Source organism: Cuculus canorus, chromosome W (assembly GCF_017976375.1).
Source record: "Cuculus canorus isolate bCucCan1 chromosome W, bCucCan1.pri, whole genome shotgun sequence".
NCBI classification, from domain to species: Eukaryota; Metazoa; Chordata; class Aves; order Cuculiformes; family Cuculidae; genus Cuculus; species Cuculus canorus.
Genome location: NC_071440.1, coordinates 13,201,523 through 13,218,919, shown reverse-complemented (window position 1 = coordinate 13,218,919; position 17,397 = coordinate 13,201,523). Strand labels below are relative to the sequence as shown.

Below are 17,397 nucleotides of genomic sequence, written 5' to 3'. Positions count from 1 at the left end.
AGCAATGCACGCATTCAGCAATTATATACCAAAATAAGGCTCATTTTATTCTATTAAACATGCGTTCTAGGAGTAAGAGAGGAGTTTCAAAAGACAGTGCAAATTCTTCACCATACTTACATAAGACTCCTCCTCTATTATTTTAGATTAATGCCATGCATAAGACTAGCATTATTCAACAACTCTGTTATGTCTACTAAATACAAGAAGGGGAAGGGGGGGAAGAATTCATCTTCTCGTGACCTAGTAAAGTATTAAATGAAAGATAAGCATTTAACATGAAAAAAAGTTGCATGAAAGTAACATTTCTTACAGCATTGCATCTACTTTATTCCCATCTAAAATGTTATATAAGGGTATTTGCATGTCTCTTAGGCAAAAACTGATCCTATCCTCAGGATATAAAATGGCAAAAAAAAAAAAGATAAGGACTGACTGATCTACTTGAGACATTACATAGGACCATGTTTTTTAAATTCATCAAGTGTTCATTATCAAATATTCAGATATAAGTTTCAAACTGGCATATCATATTTGGGGGGGGGGGAAATCACCTGGCTACCTAGAAGATCAGGGCATTGATGACATATCCAGACTCTGTAAAGCTTAAATTCTAAGTTAAGTTCTAAATTCTTATGTTATTTTGACATTTTGATTTGACAGACACCAGTAATACCAACACATACATCTATGTGGAGCTATTAAGAAAAAGGGGCCACACTTCAGAGTTTCAGACAGACTACAGAGGAGTATGGAGAATTCTGGGCTTGTCCTTATGAACTTCAGAAACATGAGGTCCAGCAGGTGATTAATCCTTTCAGTCACCATTACAAGTGGGTTTATTTGTAAAGGGATAGAGTGCTTTCAGTTTGCTTCTGCCTTGCAAATAAATAAGAGTATTATTTTAGCATTTAGAAAATATCAGTTACGCTAAATTATATCTATTCCTCTACGTCCATCTGCAAAGGAAGAGAAGTCTCTTAGAGATGTTTATTGTAGTTGAAGGCAATGTATTATCAACTTGACAGGCCTTACAAGGAAATAGCAACAAGCAAATGGAATACAAGGCTGCAGAATTCACACTAAAGTACAAAACATTTGTAGACAAGCCAAAGGTTATTATTCCAAAATAAATTCAAATACTTGGGAGAGAAAACAAGAAAACTAGCAGTTACGCTCAGTTTGTATATCATCTTTCCATTTCTTCTCAGTAAAGGGACAGGCAAGGAAGGAGGGGCAGGGGGCTTGCCATCTACATAAACAAAAAAAAATTGATTGATTGCACAGAGCTGTCTTCAAAAGACAACAATGAACAGGTTGAGAGCTTATGTTTGAAAATTAAGAGCCCAGGCCAACAAAGGAAACATCCGTGGTTAGTGTCCACTATAGGCCACCCAAACATTGACGCTGACAAAGCGTTCTTACTTTAACTACCAGAAGCATCAAGCTTGCAGGCTCTGATACCACTGGGGGGCTTCAATCACCCTGAAATCTGCTGGAAAAGCAGCACAGCAAGCTGTACACAGTCCAGGAGACTCCTGGAGTGCATTGAAGATAACTTTTTAACCCAGATGACAGACTGCCTAACCAAAGGAGAAGCATTACTGAACCTGTTGCTCACCAATACAGATGAGCTAATTGTAGATGCCAAGATTGGTGGCAGCCTGTGTTGCAGTGATCATGCCGATGTGTGAAAGCAGACAAGGGGGGCTGGGAGCGTTTGTTAGAGCTTGGCGTTGTTCACCTCGAAGACCTTGGAAGTTGATAATGAAGGAGCCAGCTAGCAGAAGTTTAACTGATAAGTAGGCATTGGAATGCAGAAAGCTGGCTGCATTTGGTTCAGGAGTTCGAAAACAGCCAGAGGAGACTGAGTCTGCGCAAAGTTCAAAAGGAAATATATTCATCCCGAGGAAGACTTCCTACTTCAGGTCTAAGACCCCGGCCAACGACCATCAGGAGGCACTATGCAGGTGCAAGACTAGAGCAAACTTTCCAGATCTAATTATAATATGAAGCAGGGATAGGGTATGAATATGTAGTAGGCGCTTATACCTATACATGTTTTTACACTGTAAGTAGCTGCTTGTTAAGCTATATGGTGTGCAAGCTAGGAGGAGAACCCCCTTGCACCCCAGCGCTGGAAATAAACATGCCTGCTTTATAACTCATTTTGGGTTATAGGGTTTGATTCCACAAAACAATGCCCTTGTGGAAGTCATGATCTCAAGGGATATGGGCCAGGTAAAGAGTAAAGTCAAGACCCTGAAATTTAGGAAACCAAACTTTCAAGTGTTTAAAGAACTAGTGGATGGAACTCCCTGGGAAACTGCCCTTGGGTATGAAGGAGCTGAACAGAGGTGGCAGCTCTTTAAGGACATTTTTCTTAGAGCACAAGAGCTCCCTATTTCCCAGGCATAAGAAATCAGGCAAGGAAGGCAGGAGACCAGCATGGCTGATTAAGGACCTTCTGGTTTAGCTGAAGCACAAGAAGCTGTGCACTTCGGCCACAACAACCCTGTGTAACACTACAGGCTTGGGGAAGAGTGGCTGGAAAGCTGCCTGGCAGAAAACGACCTAGGGGTGCTTGTAGCAATGGAAGGCACAGACCATTTGAGTGCCGTAACAAATTTCCCCTTAATATGCTCAAGCAAGGCTTTATATACCCTTATCACTTCATTAGCAGCTACCCTGGTGATTTGATAACATGCTTAGTGCCACAGGGTCAACCCTGGTAGCTGGGTCCCACAGTTTAATGCCTGCGGCATTCCAGACTTCTATATTACATAGATGAGTCACATCTAAACCTGGCTCCTGACCCTGTATCCATTTCAAAGTCCTAAATTCTGGAATCCTCAATGTAAGAAGGATATGGAGCTGTTGGAACAGATCCAGAGGAGGGCTACAAAGATGATTGGAGGGCTGGAGCACCTTCCCTATGAGGACAGGCTGAGAGAGTTGGGCTTGTTCAGTCTGGAGAAGAGAAGGCTCAGAGGAGATCTTATAGCCACCTTCCAGTACCTGAAGGAGGCCTACAGGAAAGCTGGAGAGGGGCTATTCATAAAGGCTTGTGGGGATAGGACCAGGGGAAATGGGTATAAACTGGAGAGGAGCAGATTTAGGCTAGATATTAGGAAGAATTTCTTCACCATGTGAGTGGCGAGACACTGGAACAGGTTGCCCAGGGAGGTTGTGGATGCCCCATCCCTAGAAGTGTTCAAGGCCAGGTTGGATGGGGCACCTTGGGCAGCCTGATCTAGTGGGATGTCCCTGCCTATGGCAGGGGGCTTATAACTAGATAATCTTTAAGGTCCCTTTCAACCCTAACTATTCTTTGATTCTATGTCATTGCTCATCATACTTGGCACCCCATTTTTTCAAAATTAAAGATGTTAAGTGTAGACTGCTCTTCCACAGACATTGCGGATCCCATCTGAGTCCCATTCTTGGTTGCTCACCTTCTTTCAGGCGTTGTTGTCAGGATTACTTCAGTGCTCCTCACTGGCTTTATTACATTCAACCAAGCATCGCCAGACCCTATCACGGTCCCGTTCTTGGTTGCTCACCATCTTTCAGGTGTTGTACTACTTCAGTGCTCCTCACTGGCTTTATTATGTTCAACCAAGCATTGCTGCTTCTCAGCTAGTCTTCCTCTGACTAGTATCAGGCATTTGCCTCCAGGGTTTGTACCCCACATTGGGCACTATTTGTGGCAATCAAAGGCACAGATTCCATTTGAGTGCCCTTAGGAACTCCCCTTATTATACCCAAGCAGGGCTTTACATACCCTTATCACCTCTTAGCAGCTACCCCGGTGATTTCTCACTTCTAAGGATCTCACAGCATCTGCAATTAGGCCTAACTCAGCTGGCTACAATTCTTCTCACAGAGCAATCCCACAGGTGCTGGTCAACAGCTAGCTGAACATGAGCCAGCAGTGTGCCCAGGTGGCCAAGGTCAACAGCACTCTGGCCTGTATCAGAAATGGTGTGACCAGTAGAAGTAGGGAAGTGGTTGTGCTCCTGCACTTGATGCTGGTGAGGCTGCACCTTAAATCCAGTGTTTAGTTTTGGGCCCCTCACTACAAGAAAAATATTGAGCTGCTGGAGCAAGTCCAGAGAAGGGCAACAAAGCTGGTGAAGGGTCTGGAGCACAAGTCTTATAAGGAGCAGCTGAGGGAACTGGGGCTGTTTAGTCTGGCGAAGAGTAGGCTGAGAAGCCCTTATCGCTCTCTACGATTATCTGAAAGGAGGTTGTAGTGAGGTGAGTGCTGGTCTCTTCAACCAAGTAACAAGCGACAGGACAAGAGGAAATGGTCTCAAGCTGTGCCAGGGGAGGTTTAGATTGGATATTAGAAAAGATTTATTTACCAAATTGGAGTCACCATCCCTGGAGGTATTCAAAAAAGCATGTGGTTGTGGCACTTTGGGACATGTTTTAGTAGGCATGGTGGTGTTAGGCTGGATGATCTTCAATATCATTTCCAACCTCAATGATTCTATGAAATGCACAGGCAGTGGAAGCAGGGACATGCATCCTAGGAAGGATATAGGGATGCTGCCCAGATGTGTAGGGTTGGGATCAGGAAAGCTAAGGCACAGCTGGAGCTGAATTTGGCAAGGTATGTGAAGAATCATAAGAAGGGCTTCTACAGGTACATTGGCCAGAAAAGGAAGACTAAAGAGAACGTATATACACATACCCACAACCCCCCAATAAATAAGAGAGAAAAACTAGCAAAAAATTACATGAAGAAGGCAGAAGTACTAGACTATTCCCCCCCCCCCATTTTCACTGGCAATCACTCTTCCCACATCTCTCAAGTCCCTGAACCTCAAGGCAGGGACTGGGGGAATGAAGGTACTACACCTGGGTTGGGGCAGTCCCCAGTATCAGTACAGACAAGGGGATGAATGGATTGAGAGCAGTCCTGCAGAGCAGGACTTGGGGGTACTGGTGGATGAAAAACTGGACATGAGCCAGCAGTGTGTGCCCAGAAAGCCAATTGTATCCTAGGCTGCATAAAAAGAAGCATGGCCAGCAGTTCAAGGGAGGTGATTCTCCCCTCTACTTCGCTCTGGTGAGACCCCACCTGGAGTACTGCATCCAGCTCTGGAGCGCTCAGGACAGGAAAGATATGGACCTATTACACTCAGTCCAGAGGAGGGCTGTAGCGATTAAGGCACAGACTCCGTTTTGGGGTGACAAATTAAATCCTTTATTGTGTAAAGGCAAAGGCTTAATTAGTGTTTCTCTACCCAGCTAACAGCTACCCCAGTGAATTTCCATTGAGCAATGACTAATGCTGCAGATGTGGTCCTTATCTTCATGTTTTGCTTTTCTGCTTGGACTTACGCATTCCTTTAATGATTCCAACGTCTTAAACTTGCTAGCAAGCTTCAGGACCTCGGCTGCTGGCTCTGTGCTTGCTGGTGATATCGCAGGTATGCCAAGGCATCGGCTGCTTGCCCGCAGAGGGCCAGAAAAGTGATCAGAGGGCTGGAATACCTCTCCTATGAGGAAAGGATGAACAACCTGAAAGGCAGGTTGTTCAACCTGGAGAGACCTTATTGCAGCCTTTCAGTAGATAAAGGGGGCTTTATAAAAAAGATGAACAGAGACTTTTTACCAAGGCCTATAGTGACAGGACAAGGGGTGACAGTTTTAAACTGAAAGATGGTAGGTTTAGGTTGGAAATAAGGAAGAAATTCTTTACAATTAGGGTGGTAAGACACTGGAACAGGTTGCCCAGGGAAGTTGGTGATACCCCATCATTGGAAGTGTTCAAGGTCAGGTTGGACAAGGTTTTGAGCAACCTGATCAAGTGAAAGATGTGCCTGCCCATGGCAGGAGATATTGGACTAGTTTATCTTTAAAGGTCCCTCCCAAGTCAAACCATTTTATTAATATAGGAATTTCAACTATACAAACTTTGGTTATTTTCAGATTTGACGAGTCTCTGAATGAAATAATTTTTCAAGGCCTTAGTCTATTTAATCATCAACTGCGATAACTGTTTCCGAAAGTAATGTGTAACTGAACATAAAGTAATATTCTGTAAAACAGCTGCACAAACACCTGAGGTGTTAAGGTCTCTGAAAGTACCTAGATGTTAACAGCATAAAAAAACTTTACTAACTCTAAGATTTCTCCTGACTAAACCTGGAGTATGGAAAGCGTCCCATGCTGACCAAAAAAGTTCAGGGCTTTCAGAATATTTGGGGTTTTGGTGCAAAGTTAAACTGTTAATCCTGCTTTGATTAAGGTAAGAATTCCACAATCTTACTATTTTTCCTGGGTAAATGGACAACAAGATGGGGTCCAGGGGGGTAAAGCCCCTCCCACTATAGGGGAAGATCAGGTTTGTGAACACCTGAGGAACCTGAACATATATAAGTCCATGGGACCTGATGAGATGCATCCCAGAGTCCTGAGGGAATTGGCAGATGTGGTTGCCAAGACAACCTCCATGATTTTTGAAAAGTCATGGCAGTCAGGAGTCCCTGGTAACTGGAAGAAGGGTAACGTTGTGCCCATTTTTAAAAAGGGCAGAAAAAAGGACCCTGGGAATACTGACCTGTCGGCCTCACCTCTGTGCCTGGGAAGATCACGGAACAGATCCTCCTAGAAGCTATGCTAAAGCACGTGGAGGATGGGGAGGTGATTAGTGGCAGCCAGCATGGCTTCACCAAGAGCAAGTCCTGCTTCACCAACATAGTGGCTTTCTGTGATGGGGTAACTGTAGCAGTGGACACAGATAAACCAACGGATGTGATTTATCTGGACTTGTGTAAAGCCTTTGACGTGGTCCTCTACAACATTCTTCCCTCTAAATTGGAGAGATATAGATTTGATGGATGGACTGTTCAGTGGATAAGGAATTAGTTGGATGGGTGTATTCAGAGAGTAGTGGTCAATGGCTTGATGTCCAGATGGAGATCTATGACAAGTGGTGTCCCTCATGGGTCCGTACTGGGACCGGTGCTGTTTAACATCTTTATCAATGATATTGACAGTGAGATCGAGTGCACCCTCAGCAAGTTTGCAGATGACACCAAGCTGAGTGGTGTAGTTGCCACACTAGAAGGATGGGATGTCATCCAGAGGGACCTGGACAAGCTAGAGAAGTGGGCCTGTGTGAACCTCATGAGGTTCAACAAAGCCAAGTGCAAGGTCCTACACCTGAGGCAATCTGTGGTTTCAGTACAGGATGGGGGATGATGTGATTGAGAGCTGCCCAGCAGAGAAGGACTTACGGGTGTACATTGATGAGAAGTTCAACATGAGCCGGCAAGGCACGTTCACGGCCCAGAAGGCCAACCATATCCTGGGCTGCATCAAAAGAAGCATGGCCAGCAGGTCGAGAGAAGTGATTCTGCCCCTCTACTCTGCTCTTGTGAGACTCCATCTGGATTACTGTGTCCAGTTCTGGAATCTCCAACATAAAAAGGAGATGGAACTGTTGGAACAGGTCCAGAGGAGAGTTACGAAGATGATCAGAGGGCTGGAGCACCTCTGCTATAAGGACAGGCTGAGAGAGTTAGGCTTGTTCAGCCTGGAGAAGAGAAGGTTCCAGGGAGACCTTATAGCAGCCTTCCAGTATCTGAAGGGGGCCCACAAGAAAGCTGGGGAGGGACAAATAGCTTTAAATTGGAAGAGGAAAGATTTAGACTAGACATTAGGAAGAAATTCTTCACGATAAGGGTGGTGAGACACTGGAATTTGCCCAGAGAAGTTGTGGATGCCCCCTCCCTGGAAGTGTTCAAGGCCAGGTTGCATGGGGCCTTGAGCAGCCTGGTCTAGTGGGAGATGTCCCTGCCCATGGCAGGGGGATGATCTTTAAGGTTCCTTCCAACCCAAACCATTCTAGGATTCTATGATTCTTGCAATTAGCTCTGAATTTCATTTCTAGTTACCTCTTTCTGAGTTCTTCATGTGACAATTTGCTGTTATTACTGCAATCACTTTTAATCTTTTAACTTTAGACCAGAGTTTTTGAAGCAAGTTTTATACAGGTCTACATCTTGTTAACATTCCACTGTAAGGAACCATAAGATGAAAAATATATATTTGAATAGGAATGTAGTTACGGTTATTTAAAATCCTCCATCTTGAAGGAGAAAACATACCACCATTTCACAACAAATGCCCTTCAGGGACATTGGTATACAGTTCATCCAAGTGACTTACAAGATCACTAAAGTAGACTAACTTAAAAGATATTGCAAATAAAATTTACTTAAGTGCAGTCATCTCCAAGATAGTCCAGCACATCAGTGTCATTAACACAGAGAAACATTCAAGAATAGCTTGAGAAATACCACGTCTTAGAATGCCGTTGCATCATAAGATCCTGATTTCTGAACAAGGCTCCTAAACATAACATAAATAAATACATAACAATAGTAATAATAATAGTTGAATTTATTATGTAGCCTGTTCAAAGCTGTTGCACTTTAGGTCAACAGGATAAGACTGCAGACTCCTAAATCATACTGTAATTTAATAGATCCATCATGGAGTTAATTGGGGGTTGTTACTTTGGAAATAAAGGGTTTATCTGTAAAACACATACCTCTACTATGTGGTAGTTCAAGGGTATCTTATTATTTCCTGGATAGCTCAACAACTGTGCAGCACTGCAAATTAACAGATACATTTAGTTTAAACTGAAACACAGCAAAAATTATGTAGATACTAAACAGAGATGTAAGATTTAATTCTTTGCAAAAGTTTACAATTATGGAACAGGTAAATTAAGCAGAACACATACAAAAAACCTGGTATGAGCTCTTAACAGCAGTATCTGAACCATGGTTCAAAGAGACACATTTCATCTCCATACCAAACAATGCTTGAACACAGACTGCTAAAGAAAACACAGTTTTACATAAATCCTCACTATGACCTATGATGCTGTCATCTGTCCACTAACGGACAAACTACACTGGTATATCAGGAAAAAAAAATCCAAACAATAGATTTACTCTCCAGTCATTCGCAACCCATCAAACTTATGGGCTACAGAAGACATATTAGTGTTACAAATGAATTGATTAAAAGATACAACATCGCTCATTATTTATAAAAAGGGGGAAAAAAAGCTATTTTTCAAATTTTAGCTCTCTAGCACTTCTTATAGCCCCCCTCTAGTCTTACTTTCTTTGGGGAAGAGTACCCTCCATTATGTGAGAATTAAATAAGTTTTGCTGCAGCTGGTTTATAGGTTTAATTATCTTGTAATATAAATCTGTCTTGTATCAAGAGATAATATGCAGACAATTTCCAGACATGAATGAATAACCTGAAAGAATAAAGACTCTCTTAGAGTTGCAAGAATTTATTGATATGCTTAATTGTCTTGTAAGATGTAGTTATCTTAGGTCAAGAGATAACCTGAAGGCAGTTTCCAGACATGGTTGGATAACCTAAAATAATAAACATTCTTTGAGAACTTGCACGGTTCTACTAAAACTAGTATATATACCTACTGCTTTTATAAGATGGTATGCCTTATATAGAAGGGCATCCGATTCAGCGCTGAATTGTAAAATAAAAATATTATTGTCTTTGCTTCGAAGACTTTGTCCTTTTCAATATTTTACCAGTGAATAAGTGTTTCTCACAATTAACTTCAACAGCATTAACTTCAACAGTCTCTGCCAAGTCAAAAAGCTATAACCAAAAACCTACAACATATATCCACACAAAAAAAACACTATTCCTGCCTAATTTTTGCACAGTACCTCAAGTTTGCTGGCTCTTACTTGAGAGCATAAGACAGCTAAATTTCTGTGGTAAATTATCTGGGTTACCAATTAGCCATATCAGATATTATTTTAGCAGAAATGAAGAAATCTAACTGGACCGTTCCCTGGCAGCAAAAAGAATTGCAAGAAAAGCGCTAAGACTGGCTTCAACAGAAAATGACCACGAATGTCTGAATATGAAAGCACCAAAAAGAAAAGAGGGAAGGAAGGCCACCCCAACGTTTTGCTGTTGGACTATGGTGGGTTAGACTTGGTTAACAGCCACCACCATAAACACACTCCACCCCATCCCCAGCTGCTCATTCACTCCCCTCTCCCATAAGATGGGGAGAAAATCAAAGGAAGGTGAAAAGAGTCATGGATCAAAATAATGAGTTTAATATGGAGAACAAAAGCTGCACACTCAAGCAAAGCTGGAGCACAGGTTTTATGAAGAACACCTGAGGGAACTGGGGTTGTTTAGCCTTGAGAAGAGGAGGCTGAGGGAAGACCTAATCACTGTCTACAACTACCAGAAAGGAGGTTGTAGAGAGGTGGGTGTTGTCCTCTTCTTCCAAGTGATAGGCAATAGGATGAGAGGAAATGGCCTCAAACTACACCAGGGGAGGTTCAGATTAGACATCAGGAAAAATTTCTTCGCTGAAAGGGTTATTTGGCACTGAAACAGGCTGTCCAGGGAGGTGGTGGAGCCACCATCCCTGGAGATGTTTAAAAGACAAGGTATTCAGGGATATGGTTTAGTAGTGGACAGGTATGGTTGGACTAGATGATTTCAAAAGTCTTTTCCAACTGTAAAACCCGACTTTGCTTCTTTCTTTGCCTTAAATGTTTTGTCTGAAGGCTGGCCATTTGTGCCCTTGTTTCATGGCGACAGCAATGAATAGCGGAGGGGATGCAGCAGCAGGCGCTCCCCAAAGACTGATCGTAGGATATCGCTTGAGGTCTGTGGCGCTGGTTTCAATGGGAGAGGAGGTGCAGGAGCAAGCACCGCTCCCTCCCACCTGGCCGAACTCAAGGTCCTGAGCCGGCTGTTACAGGGGGAGGAGATGCAGCGGCGGGTGCTGCTCCCCCCCACCCCATACCCTTCCTCCACCCGCCAGACTGCCCTGGCTGGACCCTCTCAAAGGAGCTTCTGCACACACGCAGCAAGACCACCCCAACACATGCTGATGGGGCACGGACTGGCCTTATAAAAGAACTCCCAAGGAGCCACGCGGGGCTCTCTCATCCATCACTTCAATGGGACCAGCCTGGACCACGCATCCTGGAAGAAGCTGCTGCAGCGACCACATGTTCCCGAGGAACTGCTGTTGTCCATCGATGTGGGGATTTCTTTCTTTTTCCTTTCGCTCTCTCTTTCTTTCTCTCTCTCTTTCTTTCTCTCTCTCTCATTTACCTTACTGTTCCTGATCTGGTATCAGTGTGCGGATCCGAGTGACCCTGGCTGCGTTCAGGGATCAGATTGTGATCTTAACAGATTGAAATCTGTTTCCTGTAACTTTGGGAAGTTGCACCCCCATATCTTGGCTGTGTCTTTTGGTCTGTTTATTTTTGTCAGAAACAGAATAAACATCGCTTTTGATTTTCGCCATGAGAGTGACCTTGTTGGCCTCTGGATCACTGCACAAATAAATGACTCCCCCTCCCCCTTGTCTTTCGACTGTGCAAGTTGAAAGAGACCTGGACACGAGTTGATAGCTTGTGGATCCGAGGTGTGACACCAAGCAAATGATTCTATGGATTTCATTCACTACTTTCCATGGGCAGGAGGATGTCCAGCTGCTTCCTGGAAAGCAAGACCTTAGCATATGTAACAGCTGCTTGGGAAAACAAATACCATAACCACGAATGTCTCCCTCTTCTTCCTACTCCTCTTCTCAAACTTTTATTTCTGAGCAAAATGTCATATGGTATGGGCTCTCCCTTTGGTTGGTTGGGGTCAGCTGTCTTGTCTGTGTCCCCTCTCAGCCTCTTACCTACCCCTAGCCTACTTGCTAGTAGGCAGTGAGTAACGGAGAAGGCCTTGATGCTGTGCAAACATTGCTCAGCAATAGCTAAAATATCAGTGGGTTATCAATACAGTTTTGGTCACAAATCCAAAGCACAACACCATATAGACTGCTATGAAGAAAATTAACTCCATTCCACCCAGACCCATTACGTGGCCTTAAAATAATGACTTAGAAGAATGCTCAAGCAGAGGCTTCCCCCAATCCTTTTTCCTTAAGAGCTGCTTTTAAACTGAGATTCTTGCACCTGGCCCTGCATAAGTTACACTGCAGTTGTGTTGTGGTTATGCCTACCACGCTTTTACCTCCCCGATTCTGATGCACTGACTCAACCTCAGCCCTGTCTCATCACTACAGACTTGCCTGGTGATCACGAGACTGTGCTTGACCCTGGTTATCATTGTGGACACGCTCTGCTCTTGATTGGGTCCTAAGGGACTTCACTGTGTTGTTGGTAAAAGCCCATGATATTTTTAATATCTTAAAACATATCTTAGAATCAACAGACAGGCAGAAGACTTAGACAGGATGAGTCCTAGTAAATTATTGTCTTTTGTAATTGTAGTGGTAGGGGATTAAAGTTTGTTCAGCTGTATGGTTAGATAATAGTGCAATTTATTAGCACAATTTTGAATGGAGAGCTGGACATTTAATTACACTAAGAAGTTCCAAGCCAGTGGTTTGGAGATACTGCCAGTAATTGGGAGGAGACTGGGAGGAGTTGGCCGATGGATGAACGTGGCAGGTAATTTTTAGGGTATCAATCACTGGATACCCTTAAAGATCCCTTTGGAGCATGCACAGAAGGTGCAAGTAATGACTTGGCATTTATTATAATTACATGCAAATACATGATTACATGCATAATGAACAACATATGGCTTTGTGTAACTTTGTGTATAAATGAAGGCAACAAACCCCTTGAGTAGTGCTTGATTTGAGGAAAAAGAACACCTGGAGCATTGTGTCCAGTTTGGGAATCCCCAATATAAGAAGAATATGGAACAGGTCCAGAGGAGGGCTACGAAAATGATCAGAGGGCTGGAGCACCTCTGCTATGAGGATAGGCTGAGAGAGCTTGGGTTGTTCAACCTGGAGAAGAGAAGGCTCTGGGGAGACCTTACAGTGGCCTTCCAGTACCTGAAGGGGGCCTACAAGAAAGCTGGGGAGGGACTTTTTACAAGGGCATGAAGTGATAGGACAAGGAGGAATCACTGTATACTGGAAGGGGGAAGATTTAGACTAGACATTAGGAAGAATTTCTTCACAATGAGGGTGGTGAGACACTGGAACAGGTTGCCCAGGGAAGTTGTGGATGCCCCATCCCTGGAAGTGTTCAAGGCCAGGTTGGATGGGGCCTTGAGCAGCCTGGTGTAGTGGGAGGTGTCCCTGTGATTTGGATATACGAAGGAAGTTACAGAAGCTGGGAATGCCCGAGGGACAGAATATAGAAAAATTGCTTGATGAGGCCTGGAAAGTATTCAGCAACAGAGAGGTGGAAGATAAGAGAAGAGACCGTAAGGTGGCAGAGGAAGACCAGAGAAAAGATAGTAGGGCTCTGGTAGCAGCTTTACAGCAGGGCGGGGTCCTAATGAAAAGAGAAGCCGGGACCTCTGGAAATAGAGATTTCTCAGGGCCCCCTGTCTTGGATAATCAGTGTGCACGGTGCAGGCGTATGGGACACTGGAAGAAAGACTGTCCCCGAAGGAGACTGGGAATTAGAAGGAGTGTAAGGGTCCCTATAACCCAAGCCCTGATAGAACAGGACGACTGACGGGGACCCGGGGGCTCCACCCTAGCGGATCCTTCTCCAAGCAATTGGATGAAGTAAGTAAAGGGTGGCCCAGCTGCCTGAGGACTGTGGCAGCACTAGTGCTTAACATCCAGGAAGCTCGAAAATTCACAATGGGCCAAAAGATAACTGTGCTAGTGTCTCATACAGCATCCACCGTACTGGAAGCAAAAGGGGGGCATTGGCTATCGCCACAAAGATTCCTCAAATATCAGGCCACTATGGTGGAGCAAAATGATATCCAAATAACAGTAACTAACATTGTCAATCCAGCATCTTTCCTTAGCGGAGCGACAGGGGAACCAGTGACTCATGATTGCCTGGAAACCATCGAAGCGGTCTACTCTAGTCGACCCGACTTGAAGGAATAGCTGCTGGAGGATGCTGAGGACACATGGTATACAGACAGCAGCAGCTTCATCAAAAATGGCCAGCACAAAGCAGGGTACGCAGTGACCACTACGAGCAAGGTAATAGAGTCGGGGCCTCTTGGCTCGGACACTTCTGCGCAAAAGGCAGAAATAATAGCTTTAACTCGAGCATTAGAACTCGCTAAAGACAGAAAAGTCAACATCTGGATGGACTCTAAATATGCTTTTGGAGTAGTTCACGCCCATGGAGCTGTCTGGAAAGAACGAGGACTATTGTCCACCCAAGGAAAGCACATAAAACATGCAAAAGAAATCCTCAAACTGTTGGAAGCTATACAACTACCAGAAAAATAGCAATTATGCATTGCAAAGTTCACCAGAAGGGAACTGCACAAGAGATAGGCAATTCCATAGCAGACCAGGAAGCAAAGAGAGCGGCTGAAGAGGGTACAGCCCCTAATTCCAGACGGTAAAATCCAAAGTGATCAAATTCCTAACTATTCAAAAGAGCATCAAAAACGCATTAGAGATTTAGGGGGAAAAACAGAAGAAAATGGTTGGGTTAAAACACCACAAAGGAAAATAGTGGTGCCTAGCACATTACTCTGGGCTATAATCATGACTGAACATAAAAAGACTCATTGGGGAGTTAAGGCCTTGTATAAATATCTAAACAAACACATTGTCTCTCGCAACACAAGTTGTACACAAGTATCAAACAAGTGACATGACAATGTGACATTTGTTTGCAAAATAACCCACAGGTAAGCCGGAAGTTGGAGCTAGAGCAAATAGGGAAAGGTAACCTCCCTGGACAATGGTGGCAAATTGACTTTTCAGAACTTCCAAGAAAAGGGGGATTTCGATATTTGCTTGTATTAACCAATACCTTTTCAGGATGGCCAGAAGCGTTCCCTTGCCGAACAAACAAGGCTAGGGAGGTAACTAAGGCTTTGCTGCATGAAATAATACTGAGGTTTGGGGTCCCAGCAATAATATCTTCAGACAGAGGCCCTCATTTTGTGGCCAAAGTGGCACAACAAGTTAGTCAGGTTCTGGGGACAGACTGGCAATTACATACTCCATAAAGACCCCAAGCAAGTGGCCAGGTAGAGAAGATGAACCACATTCTTAAGTTACAGATTGTAAAATTGGGTCAAGAAGCTGGACTAGCTTGGCCTCAGTCACTACCCCTAGCCTTGTTGAGAATAAGAACTAAACCAAGGGCCAAGGAAGGATTGAGTCCCTTTGAAATGTTATATGGAAGGCCCTATTTGGTTCAAGCAGGAACATCAACACAAGTTGGTACTGAAGTGCTAACAGACTGTATAATAAGCTTACAAAAACAACTCAGAAAAATAGAAAAGCCTGTTTCAGGAACTCCTGCTCATGGCCTGGATGGGCCAATACATAATATAGAACAAGGTGATTATATATATGTCAGATCTCTTTCAGACTCACCCTTGAAGCCGAAATGGGAAGGACCATTCCAGGTTCTACTGACGACACATACAGCAGTTAAGATACGGGAGCAGGCATAGTGGATACATCACACCAGAGTGAAAAAGGCACATAAGTCTTCATGGAAGGTCACGCAAGTCCAACCAGGAAAATTGTCTTTCTCACGATTTTAATTACAATTCAGGAATGGGAGGGCACTTCTAGCCAAAACAATACTGAGTGGCCTTGGTCTCAAACTTATGTTAGGTACACCGGATCCATGGGTATAAATTCTGCCCAAGAGGGCCTAAGTTTGTCTGCTGTGGTTATACATGGAAATCAGATGTACCTCAGAAAAGAGTGGAATTGGGATAAAAAAGAAAGGGTTCATCAACTTCAGGGGAGCGTGGGGGAAGAAATCAAAGTAGGATGCCAGATGATTAATGGCACCATTTATAAGAAGGCATCCCAAATTACTATCTCAACTATTCCTACAGATAAGAAAACAGAGATATGCACCTCCACTGAATTAGACTGTTGGCATAATTTTACGTTAACACAGACTGTTAAGGTAGTTTGTCTTTGGGCACATGATACTATTGGACTCTCATTCAAATTTAAAATAGATGCTATAGTTAGGCCTGTTACCGCAAGCACCCTAAGAAAGATATGTCTACCGAACAACCTACGTCAACACCCAAACTCAGATCCAGAATCTATGAAATCGGACCGTACGTAATCAGAAATATAGGTCAGCAACAAATGTTATTCCATCCAGAATGGTCCCTCAAATGTGTGGAGATGCTGATGCAAATCAATATTTCTGACATTCAGCCAGCATGCTCTCCCTTCCTAAAAAACATCCTTTGAGGGCTGGACAACTTGGTTGCAAAAACGAATGCCCTTTAGAGACCAAATGCAGAGAGACCTAACTGGCATATTAGGGACGGGATTGGGGGTCCTAAATGGAATGGATTCAGAAATACTGATGAATAAATTAGCCGCTGCGACTAGTGATCTGACAAAATTACGGCAGCCTTTACAATCATCTCTATCAGCGTTAGGAACTAGCCAGTGGCTCTTATCAAAAGTGTTACCAAAATGGGTTAAGATAGAAGAGCAAGACCATGAATTAATAATGAACGCACTTGGTACAGTTCAAGATAATGTCTCTTTGGCTCTCAGTTGTATACAGGCGCAATTATGGATGCAGTTGGTGGCCGCCTTAATTATAAGAGAAGGTGGTGAAGGTACTTTCCCCACCGAAATTCGGAAAATGGTTTGTGACAGTGCCACTGACTTAGAGAGGGAGCTCCAGTCCTGGTGGACTCTGGTAAATTTTACCTATGACCCCATCAATAATACAGTCACAGCCTTTGTGTTGACCATACGTAACGCTTCTATACATGTAATCCACCCCATTATTGCATTAGGATTAAACCATGATAAAACTGTGCTCTACCCTTCCGAACAGAGAAGCTGGGCACGAATGGTGAACAGGAGGTGGCAAACTGTAAATTTAGAATCTTGTTTTACACGAGAACAACAAGGATTAATTTGCGAAAATAATGCAATCGATGCTCAAGATTTGTCTCGACACGGAGGAAAGCATCTGTCACTTTGAGATCCATCCAGACGCTAATCAAAGGACTGTACTTGTGTATATGGGCCAGGGTTGTGTGTGTTTGAGAACTGCTTGTGTCTCTGTAATAGTAGATGAAATAATTGTGAATAGTAAGAATCACTCTAATTTCTGTATCTGTAATTTTGTTAAGATTGTTGGGTGTGACTTTTCTTATTTAGCACCAGTCGTATCCCTTCACTTAATAAGAACCAAAGGTACAATGTTTCACAATTTATCACCTGTACCTATGGGAATGAATCTTACATTGGTGAAACAGTTAATGAAACATCAAGAATTGATCAAAATTTTGGACAAGGTCCAGGAAAGCGGGAAAAGACCCTGATAACAGTCCACCACGACACAGAGGAAATAAACAGAGTCCTGAAGCGGGTAA

At 43.5% G+C, this 17,397-nt stretch overlaps 1 protein-coding gene across 1 annotated transcript in view; it reads right to left on the bottom strand.

Annotated features, from left to right (window-relative positions):
* Nucleotides 1-17,397, bottom strand: part of LOC128850275 (nuclear cap-binding protein subunit 1-like) — an 85,796-nt gene that overhangs the window by 50,321 nt on the left and 18,078 nt on the right. The window contains exon 10 of the mRNA XM_054053292.1: nt 8,573-8,636. Within this exon, the coding sequence (XP_053909267.1) occupies nt 8,573-8,636 (64 nt within the window). The remainder of the gene's footprint in view (nt 1-8,572; nt 8,637-17,397) is intronic.